At 61.5% G+C, this 15,926-nt stretch overlaps 2 protein-coding genes across 2 annotated transcripts; one reads left to right on the top strand and one right to left on the bottom strand.

Moving 5' to 3' along the window:
* Positions 1–4,431, bottom strand: UTP14A (UTP14A small subunit processome component). Its single transcript, XM_032196211.1, has 14 exons — positions 4,378–4,431; positions 4,106–4,176; positions 3,900–3,964; positions 3,536–3,678; positions 3,215–3,370; positions 2,589–2,708; positions 2,408–2,502; positions 2,109–2,232; positions 1,937–2,014; positions 1,482–1,833; positions 962–1,344; positions 705–892; positions 533–632; positions 1–395 (listed from the first exon to the last, which is right to left on the bottom strand). The coding sequence occupies exons 1-14, from the start codon at positions 4,429–4,431 to the stop codon at positions 144–146; spliced, it is 2,181 nt and encodes a 726-aa protein (XP_032052102.1). The 3' UTR covers positions 1–143.
* Positions 4,432–4,716: 285 nt separating this feature from the next.
* ZDHHC9 (zinc finger DHHC-type palmitoyltransferase 9) lies at positions 4,717–14,427 on the top strand. The gene is made up of 10 exons (XM_032196212.1): positions 4,717–4,762; positions 4,987–5,276; positions 9,888–10,048; positions 10,618–10,776; positions 11,665–11,802; positions 11,957–12,005; positions 12,286–12,388; positions 12,543–12,646; positions 13,174–13,339; positions 13,745–14,427. The coding sequence occupies exons 2-10, from the start codon at positions 5,098–5,100 to the stop codon at positions 13,847–13,849; spliced, it is 1,164 nt and encodes a 387-aa protein (XP_032052103.1). The 5' UTR covers positions 4,717–4,762; positions 4,987–5,097; the 3' UTR covers positions 13,850–14,427.
* The last annotated feature ends 1,499 nt before the right edge of the window (positions 14,428–15,926 follow it).

Genomic DNA, 15,926 nt, shown 5'->3' with positions numbered 1-15,926 from the left:
AGGGCAGCCGCGGCACTTTTATTGCGGAAGGAGCATTAAAAAAACCCTGACAGAACCAGGAGCCTCTCCCCGGGAGGGAAACCCCCGGGCACAGCCCCTCCAGCTGCTCCCCAGCGCCGCGGGGGCCAGCGCTAGCCCTAGAGCTATCGTGCTCTCTTTTGGGGGCAGCGAGGGGGCTGCTTGGGGGCCGTTTCTAGCACTGGTTTGGCTCCGCTGGCAGCTGAGGCGAGGTCCTCAGCAGAGAGGGGCTGGATGATGTGGCCCGCCCGGGTGATGACACGGGGGGCGGTCAGCTTCTGGAAAGCACGCTGCGTGTTCCACGTGGGGCCCACGGGCGTCCGGATGCTCTGCTCGAACTGCTGGTGCTTCTCAAAGGGGAAGGGCAGCTCGCTGACCTGCGGGGAAACAACACGGCAGGGGGGGAGCACCCTCAGGGCTGTGTCAGAGCTGGAAACCAAATTTCCCTTTAGAGGCAGGGATTTAGGGAGTTTAGGGGCCGGGCCACGTGCCGGGTCAGCCCCGGAGCACCCACCTGATGTGCCACCGCGTGGATGTTGCGCTGCTCGCTCAGGATGACGTGAGGCAAGTGCTGGTCCTTCCTGGGAGGCGCTGGGGGGGGCTTGATCAGGAACCTGCCGGACACGGGAAGAGGTCAGGCCCCGGGGCCGGGCTGCAGCGCGCTGCCACAGCCCTCCCGCGCTCACCGTTTTATTTTCTTGGCGCTGGGCTTCAGCCCGCTGCCTCCCCACTCGCCCCAGCCCGGCAGCACCAAGTTCACCGCCTGGGGCTTGCCGTCCTGCTCCGCCTTGCTCTTCTCCCGGTGGAAATCGGCCACCACGTCGTCCCCGGCAAACGCCTCGCTGATCACCCCCCGCTGGTCGATGCCACCCTCCTGCGGAGACAGCAGTCAGTGCCCGGCCGCTCCCGGCTCACCCAGGAGGACCGGGCCCATCCCGCTCACCTCCTCCTCCATGACCACGGGCAGGCTGGGGCACTGAATCTCCTGGGGCTTTTCAGACAGCACGGACTCCAGGCGAATCATTTTCTCCTTGGCTGTGGGTTTCTTGGCAGGCCTGGCCCCAGCTTTGCCTTTCTCCTGCCGGGGCGCTCGCTCTTCTGCGCCCGCAGCCGCCGGTTGCTTCTCCTGCTCCTCCGAGGGCTCCTTGGAGGCCAGAGCCTCGACCTCCTCCATCGTCTGCACGCGGTGCAGCTGCTCCGACAGCAGGATCTCCTCCTGGGCCTGGGGAGGGGGCTCCATCCCTGCACTCGGCTGCTCCTCGTCACAGATGGGGTGCACGGAGCTGTCCCCAGGAGGGTCAGGAACCGCCTCCATCTCGTCAGTGCCTGTGCATCAAGGCAACAGGGAAGAAAACAGCCACCCCGTGAGCAGGGAAGGAAGCAAGGCAGCTGTAAGAAAACACAGCCCTCATGACCCAGCCCCGCAGCACATCAGACGTCGCGTGGGGCTGCGAGCTCCTCACCGTGCTGCTCAGGGCTCCCCACCCGTCGCTGCCGTGCGTGCCGTTTCTGCTCAAATTCTTGTAGCAGGGCCTCCTCCTCCGACACCTCTTCCTCCTCCTCTTCTTCCTCCTTGCTCTCCACAGCAGCAGGCACCGCAGCGTCTTCGCGAGCCTCTTGCACCTCGGGTTCCTTGGCCGGGTCGCTGGGCTTGCCCAGCATCCAGGGATTTGCTCTGCTGGCACTCACGGGGATGGTCACGGGCGGGAGGTCCTCCTCAGGCACATCCCCTGGCTCCTCCTCGGGCAGCTCCACCCGCACCTTCTGCATCAGCTCCTTGTTCCTGGCCAGCTGCTCCTGCATGGCCTTGCGGGCCTGGGAAGGGATCGAGACAATTCTAACACAGGCCAGAAGCAACGCGCCCGCTTCCTTTGCCCCACCTCAGCCGTTCTCCCCTTTTCCCCGAGCCCCAGCTCACCTCCAGGTCGTACTTGGCCATAATGGCCCTGGAGCGGGCCCATTTCCCCTTGTTCTGGTGCTTGAGACTCATCCGCTCCTGAGGGAGAGGAAGAGGAAGAGGAAGCCTCAGGAAGAGCACCCTCAGCCGGGGCGAGCTCCCGAGGGATGAGGGAGAGGCAAGCGAGCGGCACCTCCATCCGGAGCTGCTCCAGCTCCTCCAGCTTTGCCAAGGCGGCCTCCGGGTCCGACTTCTGCAGCAGCTCGAACTCCTTCAGGGCCTTGCGCCTCTTGCTTTTCTTCAGCACGCGGTGGTACCTGTGGCACGAGGGGGCAGGCAGTGAGACCTCCTGGCGTGAGCACCCGGCCTTCTCTTTAGGAAGCTGGGCAGGCAGCACGGCTTCCCGGCAGCACCTCAGCCTTCCTCCACCCTTTATCCGTCCCCACGCACCGGGCCCTGGCCCTCTCCCAGCTCCCCGAGCCTGGCACTTACTTCTTACTCTTGATCTTCTTCTCTCGCCGAGCTTTGGCTTCGTAGTAGGACTGCAGGACCCGAGCCTTCTGCAGCTCCGCTCGCCGCCGCTGGGCCTGCCAGGGAGCGTGGTGTTAAGGGGGAGGGTAAAGGAAGAAGCCCCCCCACGGGCAGCACGGGGCTAAAGGGAAGCGTCGCCCACCTCCTCCAAGCTCATCGCCTGCAGCGAGGCTTTCTCCTGTGGCGTCAGCAGCGGGTCTGTGACGGGTTGCTGCGTTTTGTGGAGCAGCCCGAAGATCTCCTGCTCCAGGGGAGTTCGTGGCTGTCAGGGGGACAGATGGCACAGCAAGGAGGGGTGAAACAAGGAGTGGTGCAGGAGCCAGCACCCACACAGATCTCCCCATCCCTTCCGATGCTTGAGCAGGCTCACGGGAGGGCACAAGCAATGAGAACTCCCAGGCCCCACAGTGCTGTGTCCAGATGAAACGAGAGGGAGCTCTGGGAGGGTGAAGTGGTGCTTGTTAAGCTCAGAGCTCGGTGGGAACTGACCTTGCCCTGACCTGGGGAAGCTCTCCAGGGACGGGAGCCTCTCCTGCCACGCAACACAGCCCACGTGGGAACCCGCATTCAAAGCCAAAAGCATAACCAAGACTTATAGGTGGGCGCTAGTTGGTAAACCAATTCCTTCCTCCACCTCCAGAGGTGGCTGAGGCCCACGAGCAAGCACCCGGCTCCGTGCAGAGCCCGGGCAGCAGCAGGCTCAAACCACAGCTCGAGTGCTAAAGAGCGGGGAGGAGAAAGGCACCCGAGGGGTGTGAGAGCCCCCACCTTCCATGCCGAAACCACTCGCTCCAGGGGGGCAACCGCCGCGATCTCCTGCTTCAGAGGGAACACCAACTGCTCTGCTCGGCGGTTCTGCAGGACCAACGGCTGCCACTTGCCAACGTCTTTGGAGGTCTTGACGTAGGCAGCCTCCCTCACGACCTGCAGGTGGGAGCAAGAAGGGAAAAGGATCAGTGGAGAAGCTGAGCTGAAGAACGAGGAAAGCCAGGCAGCATCAGAGAGGAGCAGATGGCAGCCAGGGGCTCAACCCAGCCCCCCCTGACGGCTCGAACTGTTTCCCCCTGCCACCCGCACAGGCCCACGTACCCGCTCCCGCTCCTCCTTGCTGAGGGGCAGCTCCACCGCCTTCTTCTGCTTCACTTTGCTCAGCTGCTTCTTCACGCTGCTCAGGGCGGACTGGGCACGGATGGGCTGCAGGAGCTCGGACAGGACCAGCTTCTCCCCGGCACCTACGGGAAATCACCCCACACATCGACGCGGACACCCCACAACCACGCTGAGCAGCGCTATGAGCTCCGACGCTGTTTGTTACGAGCTGAGATGCCTTCAGCACAAACAACCAGCACGGCATCTCCCCGGGGATCTCCTCCAACCAGCCTGGAGAACCTGAGCACCTCTTGAGGGGGAAAAAAACACTGGGGAAAGCCCCAAGACCCCAAGGAGCCCTCACCTTTGGAGCTGACATTGAACTCAGACACCTGCACGCTGGCCTCCGAGCGCTCCGCCAGCTTCCGCCTGCAGGAAAAGTGAATAAAACAAAGGAAAAGAGGTGAAAAAGCTCCCTCAGCCCCGCCACCAGCGGCTGCTCGGGCTGCAGCCGAGCCGGGGGGGTTCGGGGAGGCGGGAGGGAGGGAACAGGGGGTGCTGGGGGCTCACCGCTTGCGCCCCGACAGGGCGCTGACCGCCTCCAGGAGCTGCCGGTGCCGCCGGTCGCCATCCTCCGGGCCCTGCCGCGGGGCGCACACGGGTGTGAAGGCCGGGCCCGCGCGGCCTAGGCCCGGCCCCAATCCCAATCCCAGTCTCAATCCCAATCCCGCTCCCCATCCCAATCCCGGCCCTAATCCCAATCCTCATCCCAATCCCGGTCCCAACCAGCGCTCCCAGTCCCCTCCCAGCCCCCCCCCCTTCCCGGTCCCGCCGCCCCTCACCTCCTCCTCGCCGCCGCTGCCCGCCGCCTCCACGCCCAGCCACTCCTCCGCCATGCCACCGGAAGCGCGGCGCTCACTTCCGCCCCTCCTTGACGCCGCCGCCCGGCCAGCCTTCCGCCCGGCGCGTGACGTCACGGCTGCCTTGGCAACGGGGCCGTGCCGCGGCCGGCCCGGGGCGGGGAGGAGGAGAAGGGGAGAGGGCGGGGACTCAACGCTAAGCGACAGCGCTCTCCGCCAATGGGCGCGCGAGAAGAGGAGCGGGCGGGCCAATGGCGGCCGAGCTTTCACCTCCCTCACGGCGGCGGCGGCGGCGGCGCGGGGCGTGGCGGCCCCTCCCGCGGCGCTGGGGCAGGAGCGGCGCGGCCCGGCCCGCACCGGCACGGGGGTGAGCGCCCCACACACCCCCTTTTTACTCCTTTTCACCCCTTTTCACCTTTTTTACCCCTTTACCGGCCGCCCCTTACCCCCCCGGTTCCCCGGTACCCGCCGGTTGCCATGGCGACCCCGGGAGGTGGGGGGGGGGGGGGGCTGCGGTTACCACAGCGCCCCCCCCCTCTCCCTCCCCACTGAGCCCCTTTTGCTCTTTTTTCCCCCCAAATTCTCCCGCAGCGCCCAGCCCAGCCCGGCCCAGGCGGGCCCCGAGGATGCCGGGGGCAGCGGCAGAGCAGCAGCAGCAGCAGCAGCAGCAGCGGCGGCGGTGGCGGCAGTGACGGCCCCGCCATGTCGGTGCTGGTGGCGAGGAAGAAGAAGAAGCCGAAGGTGGTGCGGCGATGGGAGCGGCTGCCCGGCAGGAACACCTTCTGCTGCGACGGCCGCATCATGATGGCCCGCCAGAAGGGCATCTTCTACCTGACGCTCTTCCTCATCCTCGGCACCTGCGCCCTCTTCTTCGCCTTCGAGTGAGTCTCCCCGCCCTCCCGGCAGGGTTTGGGGCCTTCACGGGGCTCCGTGCACCCCTCCCGGGATGCCGAGGCCTTGGGCACGGAATGTGACCCCCGCAGCAGCCCCCTTTCTGCTCGAGGCCAAGCGCCTGGGGCGGCGCCGCCTGCCCCTATAGGTCAGATCCAGGCTCAGCTTGGCCCAGAACCAAGAGCAGGGGGTTCCCCGTAACTCTACCAGCTCCTTGAGTTGCTCGGGGAGAGAAGCGACCTGCCAAAAAGCACAGAATTGCAAAGGTTTGGCTAATAGGGGTGGTGTTCTAGGGAGAGGGCAGGCTGGCCCCTTTTTGCCCGCTCTGTGGAGGGCTCAGCCTGAACGACAACAAAACTCCTCTCCTCTGTCTCCGTCAGCGTGTTTGTTTGCGTCTCGGGGAGGCGAAGTCCTCGGTGGTGTTGGGTAACACAAAAGCTCCTTAAGCCAGGAAGGCAAAAGGAAGAACCTTGCTGGCTGGTTAAGCCCTTAAGTTTTTCCTCCAGGTCTATAAAGTGCTCAGCACGTGTGCTGGCCTCCGAGGCACCTGCCCCAAAGCGGGGATGTTGTCTCTGCTCCCTCTGGTCCAGCATCGCCCTCCTTGCTAGCGGACGCTGCTGGCAGCCTCGCAAAGGGCTTTCTGGAATGCCCCGCGGAGGCCTGCCACGTCCCAGCAGAAGCAGCGGGGTGCAGCACATCAGGTACGAGGCTGCTTTTTCTGCTTAGTCCTCGTGTAGCTTTGCAGGCGGGTGTCACGCAGCCGTAACGCGAGGTGTTGGGGTTCCCGAGCTCAAAGAGCCCAAATTACCCCTGACTCAGCCCGAATTCACGGGTAAGGACCGACACCGCCGGTTGTTTGTTTTGTTTCACGGCCGAAAAATGGCACTTGGGCTTCCTGCCTTGCAGGAGTGAGCGTTACCACACTCCAGGAGCCCTTATTGCCAGGGATGATTGCTCTCACTCCCTGTCCCGGTGGGATGAGCGGAGCCGTGTCTCCCTCTGCCCCGTTTTGCCCTCGCTGCTGACCTCCACAAACCCTGCTGGGGTTTGTGGGGCAGCCCGAACCAAGCCCGCGTTCCCAGCCCTGGCGGCGTGATGGAGCCGTGTGTCAGGGCAAGGCTTTGGGACGTTGGCTGCGGGGCGGTTGTGACCAGGGAGGTGAGGGAAAGGTTGGAGAGAGAAATCTAAAGTGCTGACTTGATGGTCTCCGAGCGCCGTGTCTCGATGCTTCCTGTCTGAGCGGGGGAGCTTTGTTGTGAAATTGCTTGCGGGTTTTTCAATTTCTGGGGAGGAATGAAACACTGCAGAGAAGGCAGGCGGCCGGGCTGCTGCTGGAGGCCTGGCGACCCTTTGTGCCTTCTGCCTGAGGGTCGTGGCTTTGATCTTTGTGCTGGGCGTGTTACCCACCCATTTCAGCTCTGCGGCCGCGCCGAAATCCAGTTTTCCCCCTGTGGAGTTTGTTCCACGGAGGAACAATGCATGGCTTTAGGATTGGGCTCTGGAGAGCAGCAGACGGGGCGGGTGGAGGAGCCCTTTCGGCCCTCACCCGCTGACTGCAGGGTTTTCAGTGCCCGTTTCTTTCCGCTGAATCACTCGCGCAGTCACACCTTGCCTCAGCACGGCTCGGGGATGCCTGAAGCCAGCGCCGCTTTGCTCCTCGCCCTCCGCTTTGCTCCTCGCCCTCCGGGCTGCGCCGCCCGGGCTCTGATTGCAAACGCCCTCTCCGCGGAGCCGGTGCTGGCTGGCATCACGCGTCACGAGATACAAGCCACGAAATGACAGCCTCTCTGTTCCTGCTGGCCGTTTTGCTTCTCCCCGCCTCGTTGCTGTGGTCTTGGAGGCTCGTCCGTGCCCCGAGGAGGCCCCGAGGACGGACCCAGCTGCTGGCGCCGTACCCAGCCGGCTCCTCCCTCCCTCCCCGATAAAGCAGAGGCGCTGCGCCGGCTTCTTGAGCGGTGCCAGGCAGCCTCCGAGCGCTCTGCTCTGCCCAAGGGCACCTCTCGCCGCCGCCCCGGCTGAAAGCGGCTGCTTCAAGGCTGAGGCTGGTCCCCGAGGCTTGGGTTTCATTGGGCCTGCTCTCTGACCGGCGCTGCGTCACGTGGAATCGCGTTTCACAGCCCCTTTGCGTTGTTTCGGGCGTTTTATCGGGTGTGGGGGCTGCTGCGTGAGGGCGCTCAGCTGCCTCGCCGTGCCCGTGGCGCCTGGACACGATGAGAAACCCTGGCGAAATCGCTCTGGGATGGAAGCTGAGGGGATGGGGCGTCCCCGCTCTGACTGCCGGGGCTTTCTCTTTCCAGTTTGCCAGCGTGGCTGTACCGGCTCTCCTCAAACGGCAGGCACTCGCTTCTCCAAAGCGGCTGCAAGAGAACTCAAATTTCTTTTGTCTGCAGCCTTTCGCACAAGCGAGACGTTTGTAAATGTTACAGGCGAGATAGCGCCTGCAATGCCAGGCTCCTGGCTGCACGAGGGGGCTGCTGTTTGCTTTTCCAACAACCGAGCACGTGGAGCTTTTCTTTTTTTTTTCTTCTCTCTACGTCCTTAGCTATGCAGAGACCGCATTTTGTTTGTTTTTCTGATAAATCCGAAATCCTAGGCCGGGCCCGTTGGTTGCTGATGATATTTCTCTGCTTTGACAGCGTCCGGGGTGGGCGTGCGTGGGTTTGGGGAAGTTAAAGGGGTGATTTTGGGAGTGGGGTTTAAACAAACTTCACAGCAGAGCTCGTGCTGAGCCCTGCAGGGACCCAGAGGTGGGATGCCCGGCCTGGTGGTCCCGCCTGAACCCTGTGCTGCTCGGGAGCTTCAGCAGAGCAGTCCGTGCTCCTCGGGCTCGCCGCACCTCCGTCTGTTGCTTCTTGCTGCTCCCCCCTTCCCCGTGGTAATGATCTCTTTGTCTGAGGCTCCCCCCTCCCCCCGGCGTGCATTGTAATGGTGCTGTTGTCTGATATTAGACGGCAAAATGCTCAAGAGCGCAGCTATCGCCCTGGGAGGGGAGGAGGAGCCACATCCTTCCAGCCCAACAGCGCGGCTCTGTTGGTGCTCAGCTTTCCCAAACAATGGCCCTTTAAAATATCAGTTCCTCAGCGGTGTGAGTGACTCGCTGTGCTTGATCCCTCTGCAGCCCAGGCACAGGACGAAGACTCCGCAGCGCTCCGGCCACCTGAGATCTCTTCTTTTTCCTCCTGAGCCAGGGGCCCGGCCTGCCCCGTGCCTGTTCCACGATGGAAGAGCCGGGGAGAGGCTGGAGGATGCTGTTTCACCTTCCCAACAGCAGAGAGGACACTGATGCGCTCGTCTTCTGTCTCCTAAAATTGCAGGCTTCTTCCCCTGCCTAACAGCAGCCCGGAGGCTCCTCTGGCTGTGCCCCGGGGCACGTGTGCCTCCCCGAAGGGCTGGCTTCTCCGGGAAGATGCCCGGGGAGCAGGTCACGTCCCCACGCTGGCGCTTCTCTGCAGCCCATGCAGGGCTGATCCCATTTGTTCTCAGGTGCTGCCGCGTAAAGCTTTCGGCTCCGTGCGTGGCAGAGCACACCCAGAGCAGATCACGTGCACGAGGGCAATAAATCTCTTCGCTGGTGGCATGCTGGAGAAACTTAGGAAGGTGTCAGCGTGATTCTGGGGCTGGGAGCCCTGGCGTGGTTTCAGCTCGGCTTTAACGCAGTGCACGGATCCTTTTCCGAAGCCTGTACTGTGTTCCCGGTGTTCCAGCGGCCATAAAAGCCGGCGTGTCAGCTGAGCAAGGCTCAAGCTGCAGCCCTCGGAGGCAGAGCTGCTGCGGGAATCAACCAGATTCCTCCCCAAAACGGGATCCAAGGTTGCTGTTTAATCGCTGGCTAACTCGCAGCTCTCCAGCTAGACTTTGTCCTTGCGGGGGGAAAGACAAAGTTATCTCAGGCTGCGTTAACGCGCTAAGCCCAGCCCTCTGCCTGCTGGGGCTGGCTCTGCACGTGGACGGCTCCAAGGGTTGCGTGGTTCTGAGTAGCTGCGGGGCTGGCAGTGTCTAAAATTAACCACGGTGGTTTGGGGGCCGGGCCCTGTGCGTCCCAGTGGCCAAAGCGTCCCGTGGTGTATGGGCTGGGGCGTGCACGTGTGCGGTCTCTGCTTGGTGGCACGCAGAGGATCGTTGCTGGAGTCAGGCAGCAGCAAATGCAAGTCCTCTGAGCCATCCTGCAGGGGGTGGTGAGTATTGGGGTGGCAGAATTTGGGAGCAGTTGGAGCGAGAAACTTCAGAGAAGCTGTGGGTGGGACGGCTACCCAGAATTAATCAGCTGATGTATGGATGGCATGGAAATCCCCCTGTTTAGGACAATGAGTCCACTGGGGAGGATGATCCTGTGTCGTTCACCACCACAGCCTTGTGCTTTTCTTGAGAACAGCAGTGGCTGGGAGCAAGGGTCTGCGCTGGGTCCGTCTCTGCGGGCTCAGAGGCATCGGGAGGAAGCAGGAGAAATGAAATGTGCGAGGAGAGGTGAAATGCCCCACGAGTCAGGGCTTCAGGCAGGGCTTCCCTTAAACCAGAGGAAAGCTCCGTAAGACCATCACCCCATCATAAGCAGGGCTTTCTAAAGAAACCAAGGGAAAAAAATGCTTTCTGTTTCCCTGCAGGTGTCGGTACCTGGCAGTCCAGCTCTCTCCAGCCATCCCCGTGTTCGCAGCGGTTCTCTTCCTCTTTGCCATGGCCACGCTCCTGCGGACGAGCTTCAGTGACCCCGGGGTGATCCCGAGAGCCCTGCCTGATGAAGCGGCCTTCATTGAGATGGAGATCGGTGAGTGCTGCAGCTGGACGGGTGGTGGCTGGAAAAGCCTTGCTGGTTTTGGTACGGTCTAGGTTCTCTGCAGAGCTTTTTTTGTCCCTGTTGGGGGGCATGACCTCCAAAAGTGGGAATTGCCCCAGAGTGAGCATCTTACTGCCTCCTGGCTAATTCTGCTTGGCTGAGTCTCAGCTGGTGCCAGGTTCCTTCCCAGGAACCTTTTTGTGCAGTTTCCTCTCCTGTAGCTGTGAGCGTCCAAACATTGCTCTTGGTAAGGGATGCAGGAAGCTTGACGCAGGCCCTTCGGTCCAGCAAGCAGAGAGGACGTTTGGTGGATACAGTTCTACTTGTTTTGGTGTTTTTTTCCTCCCCTTACGCTCCTGAAAACTCTGGCCAAGTTCCAGAACTTGGAAAAAAACAAAGTTCCAAGTTGGCTCTGGAGCGTGTGAGCAGAGGTGTAGCCACTGGCTGTCGACCCAGCAGGCTCCGATCCACCTGGTAGAAGGCGCGAGGAGGAGAGCTGTCGCTCTCGTCCTGTTGTGCTGTAGCAGCAGATCTGATCTCTGCTTGCTTCCCTCTCTCAGAGGCCACCAACGGGACCGTGCCGCAGGGTCAGCGCCCGCCCCCGCGGATTAAGAACTTCCAGATCAACAACCAGATAGTGAAGCTGAAGTATTGCTACACGTGTAAGATCTTCCGTCCGCCCCGTGCCTCGCACTGCAGCATCTGTGACAACTGTGTGGGTGAGTAGGAAGGGCTGGGGCTGTTCCTGCAGCCGCCTGCTAGGTGAGAGCCTTCGGAGGAGAGCAGGCGAAGAGCTGCAGCAGCTCTCGCTCCGTGTCCTGCCTCGTACCGCGCATGCCTCCAGCAGCCGTGGAGGAAGTCCAGGATGGTGTTGCCTGAACAGATGGGGATGGCCTGCCTCGTCTTAAGCCCAAGGAGCTTGAGATTTGCTCAGAACCTGAAGCCAGATGGTTCGGCTTTGCCAGCATCTCGTTGGCAGTAGCTGGTCTAATATAAATCTAAATTATCCGGGGAAATGTGAAAGCAGCTCCTCGCACCATCTTGGAGACTATGCTGTTAGCTGAGTGCCCGTTTTTTGTCCCCCCCACCACCACAGCAGCTCTTTTAGCCCTTGTATGTGCCATAATTAGCTCATGTTCAGCGTCCCTTCTCGAGGAAGGAATCCCATTCTGGATCCCTCTCCTTCAGTACAGCTTCCCAGCCCTTTGAGCATTTAGGCAGTCTCTTGAACCTTGCTGTAATGATCCCAGTAGGAGTAAAGCAGCATGCGGGTGAGACGAGCACTGCTGAACTCCCAGACCTTCAGCCAACCCGTGCGCTGCTTTCAGAAAAGCTCAGGTCTGTGGGAGAGGAGACGTGCATGGCGTGAAGCTCTTAAACTCTACCTTAACGCACCGACTGACTCCAAGGAGGAGTTTTGCACTCTCTTACCTGGCTTCCACCGCCCCTGCTGATGCAGGGACCTGAGTTAGCAGAGGGGCAAACTCAGTGGCCCAGGGGGTCCTTGTCAGCCTTGTACATTTCTGAGTTTGGGGCCCTGGGATAAGCGCCTAGAAGCAGGCAGAGCTGTGCTAGAGCAGTGCTGATCTCCATCTTCACTTCCACAGAGCGCTTCGACCATCACTGTCCCTGGGTGGGCAACTGCGTGGGGAAGAGGAACTACCGCTATTTCTACCTCTTCATCCTCTCGCTCTCACTCCTCACCATCTACATATTCACCTTCAACATAGTCTACGTAGCACTAAGTGAGTCTGCCTGCGGGGAGGTGGCTGGCTGGGCTGGCCGAGGGGGAGGGAGAACGTGGATGGTGTTCCCGACCCAGAACTGATGGAATGGGAAAGGGAAATGGACTCAATGCAAGCTCCCGGAGACCAAATGCCTCTTTCTTTGTGTTGCCAGAATCTCTGAAGATTGGGTTTCTGAACACGTTGAAGGAAACCCCAGGGACATATCCTTCCCCAGTGCCAGAAGGGTTGGCTTCTAAGTTGATGAGGGAGTGCAAGCTGCATGATGGGGGGATTGAAGTCTTGATACTTCGCTGGGTTTTCCAAGGCATCACCTCCCTGCCTCCTTGATTACAAGGCAGAGAGCGATTTTTGTGGTTTTGGGGAGGGGGGTGAAACAAAAAACTGCCTAGGTGAAGAAGCAGCAGGGCTAACGCACCAGAGTGTCGTGACTCAGCTCGGGTGTGACTGTTTGCCCGGTCCCTGCTCCTTAACTGCTCTCACTGTACTGGAGGTGCTCATCTGTTTCTTCACCCTGTGGTCGGTGGTGGGGTTAACTGGGTTCCACACCTTCCTGGTGGCACTGAATCAGACAACCAACGAAGACGTAAGTGAAGTCCCTTTGTTCCCCTGAGCCACCCCTCTTCCTCTTCGCTTCCTCTGCCACAGCTGCCTCCACCTTGCCGACGTGCCCTGCTCGTGCTGAGGCTGGGGGCGGATGCTGGGGGAGCAGACCTGAGCTTGTGCCCTGTCCGTTGCAGATTAAGGGTTCCTGGACTGGGAAAAACCGTGTGCAGAATCCCTACAGCCATGGCAACATAGTGAAGAACTGCTGCGAGGTGCTCTGCGGGCCTCTGCCCCCCAGGTAGGCTCTCGAGGAGCAGCCCTGCCGTTCTTGTCCCCCTCCCTGGGGTCCCGTGGAGCTTTCCTTGCGTGGCTGCAAGACCTTTCTGCCAGCGCTGCGTGTGCGGAGAGCTTCTGGAGGTCTCCTGGGACAGAGCCAGCCCCTCTGGGGAGGAAGGTTTTTTGTTGCCTTCCAGTGATTCATGCGTGTGGTGTGGTCCCCTAACGCTGTGTATTTTTTGGGAAGCAGAGGAGTGACTTCCCTTCCCCGGGACAGCGCATGCAGAGGAAGCTCAGGGCGCTTGTTTCGGTGGGCTCCCACCCTCTGAAGCGGGCTGTTCTCTGGAGGGCTTGATTTCCCCAGGAGGAACGGAGGCACTCCTAAGATTAACTGGGAGTTAACTAGGACTGGGTGGAGCACAGCCTGGTTTTGGGGCGTGGGGAACGCCTTCCCTTGACTCCTGTCTTCCACCAGCGTTTTTCCTGCTAGAGAAGAAGCTGGTGCAGAAGAGGCGCGGGGTCTCTGACTGTGGGATTTTGTTCTTTCAGCGTCTTGGACAGACGGGGCATCTTGCAGCAGGAGGAGAGCACAGCTCAGGAGGAGACCTGCACGCGGGGGTCCAGCGCTCCAGAGCCCGCTGCTGCTCAGGGCCCTGGTGGGCAGGAGGAGGAGAGCAGCGCTCAGCAGGACGGCAGCCTTCCTCACCCCAGTGCCGTGAGTGATCCCCTCTGCATGCAGTTACCGGCGGGCTGCTGCTTTGAAACGAGCTCTGCTTTGAGGGCAGGGTTGAACACGAGACCCTTGCTGCTCCTTTCCTTCCCAAATTGTTGTGTGAAGGGGCTGGGCCCGCTCCTGCTGGAGCACGAGCTGCGTGTTTCTCTAGCGCAAACAGACCGGAGCACTGCTGGAGCAGCCCGGTGCTCCGGATTTTTCACGAAGCTGATGTGCTGCCTGCTTGGTGAGGGGAAACAGCCCTGGTTTCCCATTTTCCCAAGTGCAGCTGAGAGCTCTGCTCCTGGGGCTGGAGGCAGGGGCTGCAGGGGAGCCGGGCCACATCTCTGTGCGCAGACAGATCCTCTGTGCGTTCGTGCCAAGTCACTGCTGTCTTCTCTCCTCCAGGTCCCCGTGCCGTCCCTGAGCAACGCTGAGATGCCGGAGGAAAAGCAGCTAACGACCGGGGAGCTCCCGGCCCCATCCCAGGACGCTGGGCAAGCAGAGCACTAGCCTCTGCTTGAAAGGGAGAACTTTCTTGTTTTGTCTAATCAAAGCTGGAAGTGATTGAGGAGAGGAGGAGATGGGCTGGATGGCAGGCAAATGATTCCTCACGGCCGTTTTGCTTTAGTCATTATTCATCTGGAGGCGCAGGTGGCGTGGGCTGGCGCTGGCCATGCACGGGGGCAAAGGAGAACGAGCACGAGCAGCCCAGCGCGCCCACCGAGGGACGCTCCCCGCCACCGGGGCTGGTCTCCCTGCGGGCCGAGGCAGGACCTCTTGCTCTGCAGGTTGTCCTCAACGCTAAATGCTGGCTTGGTGGCCTGAGCTGTCCCTCCGCCTGGCCCTGACTGACCCGCTGACTTGTGGTCAAGCAGCTCAGAAGCGATGTTAGGGTCGGCCTGCTCCCTGCTGCTGAGGAATCCCGATGGGAAGGAGCAAGTGATTAATGGCAGTAACGTCCTCTCTCCCCTCCTCCCTCCTTCCTCTAATCTGTGGCATTGTTTTATTGGTTAACGTGGCAGGGGTTGTCAGGAGACGTCGTTTTGGTGCCAAAAGGGCCGAAAAAACTGGGAAGGTGTTCTGCTGGCCGTGTTTCTTACAGTAGCTTCCTTCCCTTGCTCCCTCTTCTCATGCCGCTCCGCAGGCGTGAGCGCAGCTGCGGCGCGGGCACGGGGCTGGGGGCAGGAGCGGGGCAGCCCCATCCTCCTACTGCTCAGCTCTTCCCCGGGGGTGCCCCGCAGCGTGTGCCAAGCTGCAGGGCAGGACCTGCCCGTGGCGTTGCCTCCCAGGCTTGCTCCGGGGCTGGACGTGCTCCTCCTGGGTGCCTGAGCCCAGCACGGGCTCCCCCCCACGCCCTTCCCTGCTGGGCTGCGGCTCGCCGCTCTGCGCAACCTCGGCCCCGGTTCTGTGTCGTGTTGTCGTGTCCCGTGCCCCCTCCCCGCCCCTTGCCCTGCATTTCTCAGCCATCCTTGGCTGGCTTTCAGAGCCTTCAGTTTTCATCCCCCTGGGCTTTGCCGGCCGTTTTGGCTGCGCTGCGTCCTCCCCAGCAGAGGAGGGAGGAGAGGTTGGTGGCCACCCCTGGTGCCGTGGGCTCCTTTTCCGCTGCAGCACCCCTTCCCCGGGGGCTCCTGCGGAGGCTGGAGGTGGAGGCAAGGCCGCGAGGTGCCCTGGCAGCTCTCCATCCCCATCCCCATCCCCATCCCCTGCCGGGTGTGCTCGGTGCTGCTGCCTCCTGCGGACATGCGGCAAATGGACGGTGGGTGGAGATGTGGCAGGGGCGGCCCAGCTCGCTTCTCCTCCCGGCAGCGCCTTCCTCCCGCCGTGCTCTCAGCACCGTGGCGTGGAGCAGAGCCGAGGGAGCCCGGTCCCTGCAGCCGCTCCTCTTGCTGCTCCTTGCCAGCTCCTGAGCGAGCTCGGGGTCCCCCCACGCGGGGCTGGAGCCGCCGACACCCTACGGGCAGACCGGCTGCGGTGCCCTCGCTGGTCCCGTGCACGGCCCGCGGCAGCCAGAGCTGCCCCCTCCTCTCCCGCCTGCCCCCAACGCGCTACTGACCAAATCTCAAACTCGTTGCGAAAAAAAAAAAGTGTATTTTTTTGGTTTTACTAATCTATTTTCTAACGCGGTGTGTCGAGTGCTGCCTGCTGGGGCCGTCACAGATGCTGCCTGCACCTGTGGTTCCTGTCTGCTCTGTTCAGGTTCTTGTGAAGGAAGTGGGGGTAGGGTGAGGGTTGGTTTTTCTTTTTCTTTCTTTCTTCTTTTTTTTTTTCTTTTCTTTTTTTTTTTTTTTTTTGAAACAATGAAGGAAACTTAATTGGTTTGGAAAATGGCTGAGCTGTAGCCTCTGCCTCTCTCTGTTTATGCCTCCCGAAGCGGGCTGCCTCCTTCCCCGTCCCCTGGGGCTTTCCAGCCTCTGCATCTCCCCCATCCATGGTGTGCTCCAGCCCGCCCCTGTCCTATCCGTGTCCTGCCGTCCCCGACAGCGGGGGCCATGGGTTACAGAAGGAAGCCACCATCCTGGGAAGCCGAACGACCCCCAGCTCCACCGAAAGGCCGCTGCTCCCCTCCCTGCCTCTCTTCCCCGAGCCC

This window comes from Aythya fuligula, chromosome 13 (genome assembly GCF_009819795.1).
Source record: "Aythya fuligula isolate bAytFul2 chromosome 13, bAytFul2.pri, whole genome shotgun sequence".
NCBI lineage: Eukaryota > Metazoa > Chordata > Aves > Anseriformes > Anatidae > Aythya > Aythya fuligula.
This window is presented reverse-complemented; position numbering and strand designations above follow the sequence as displayed.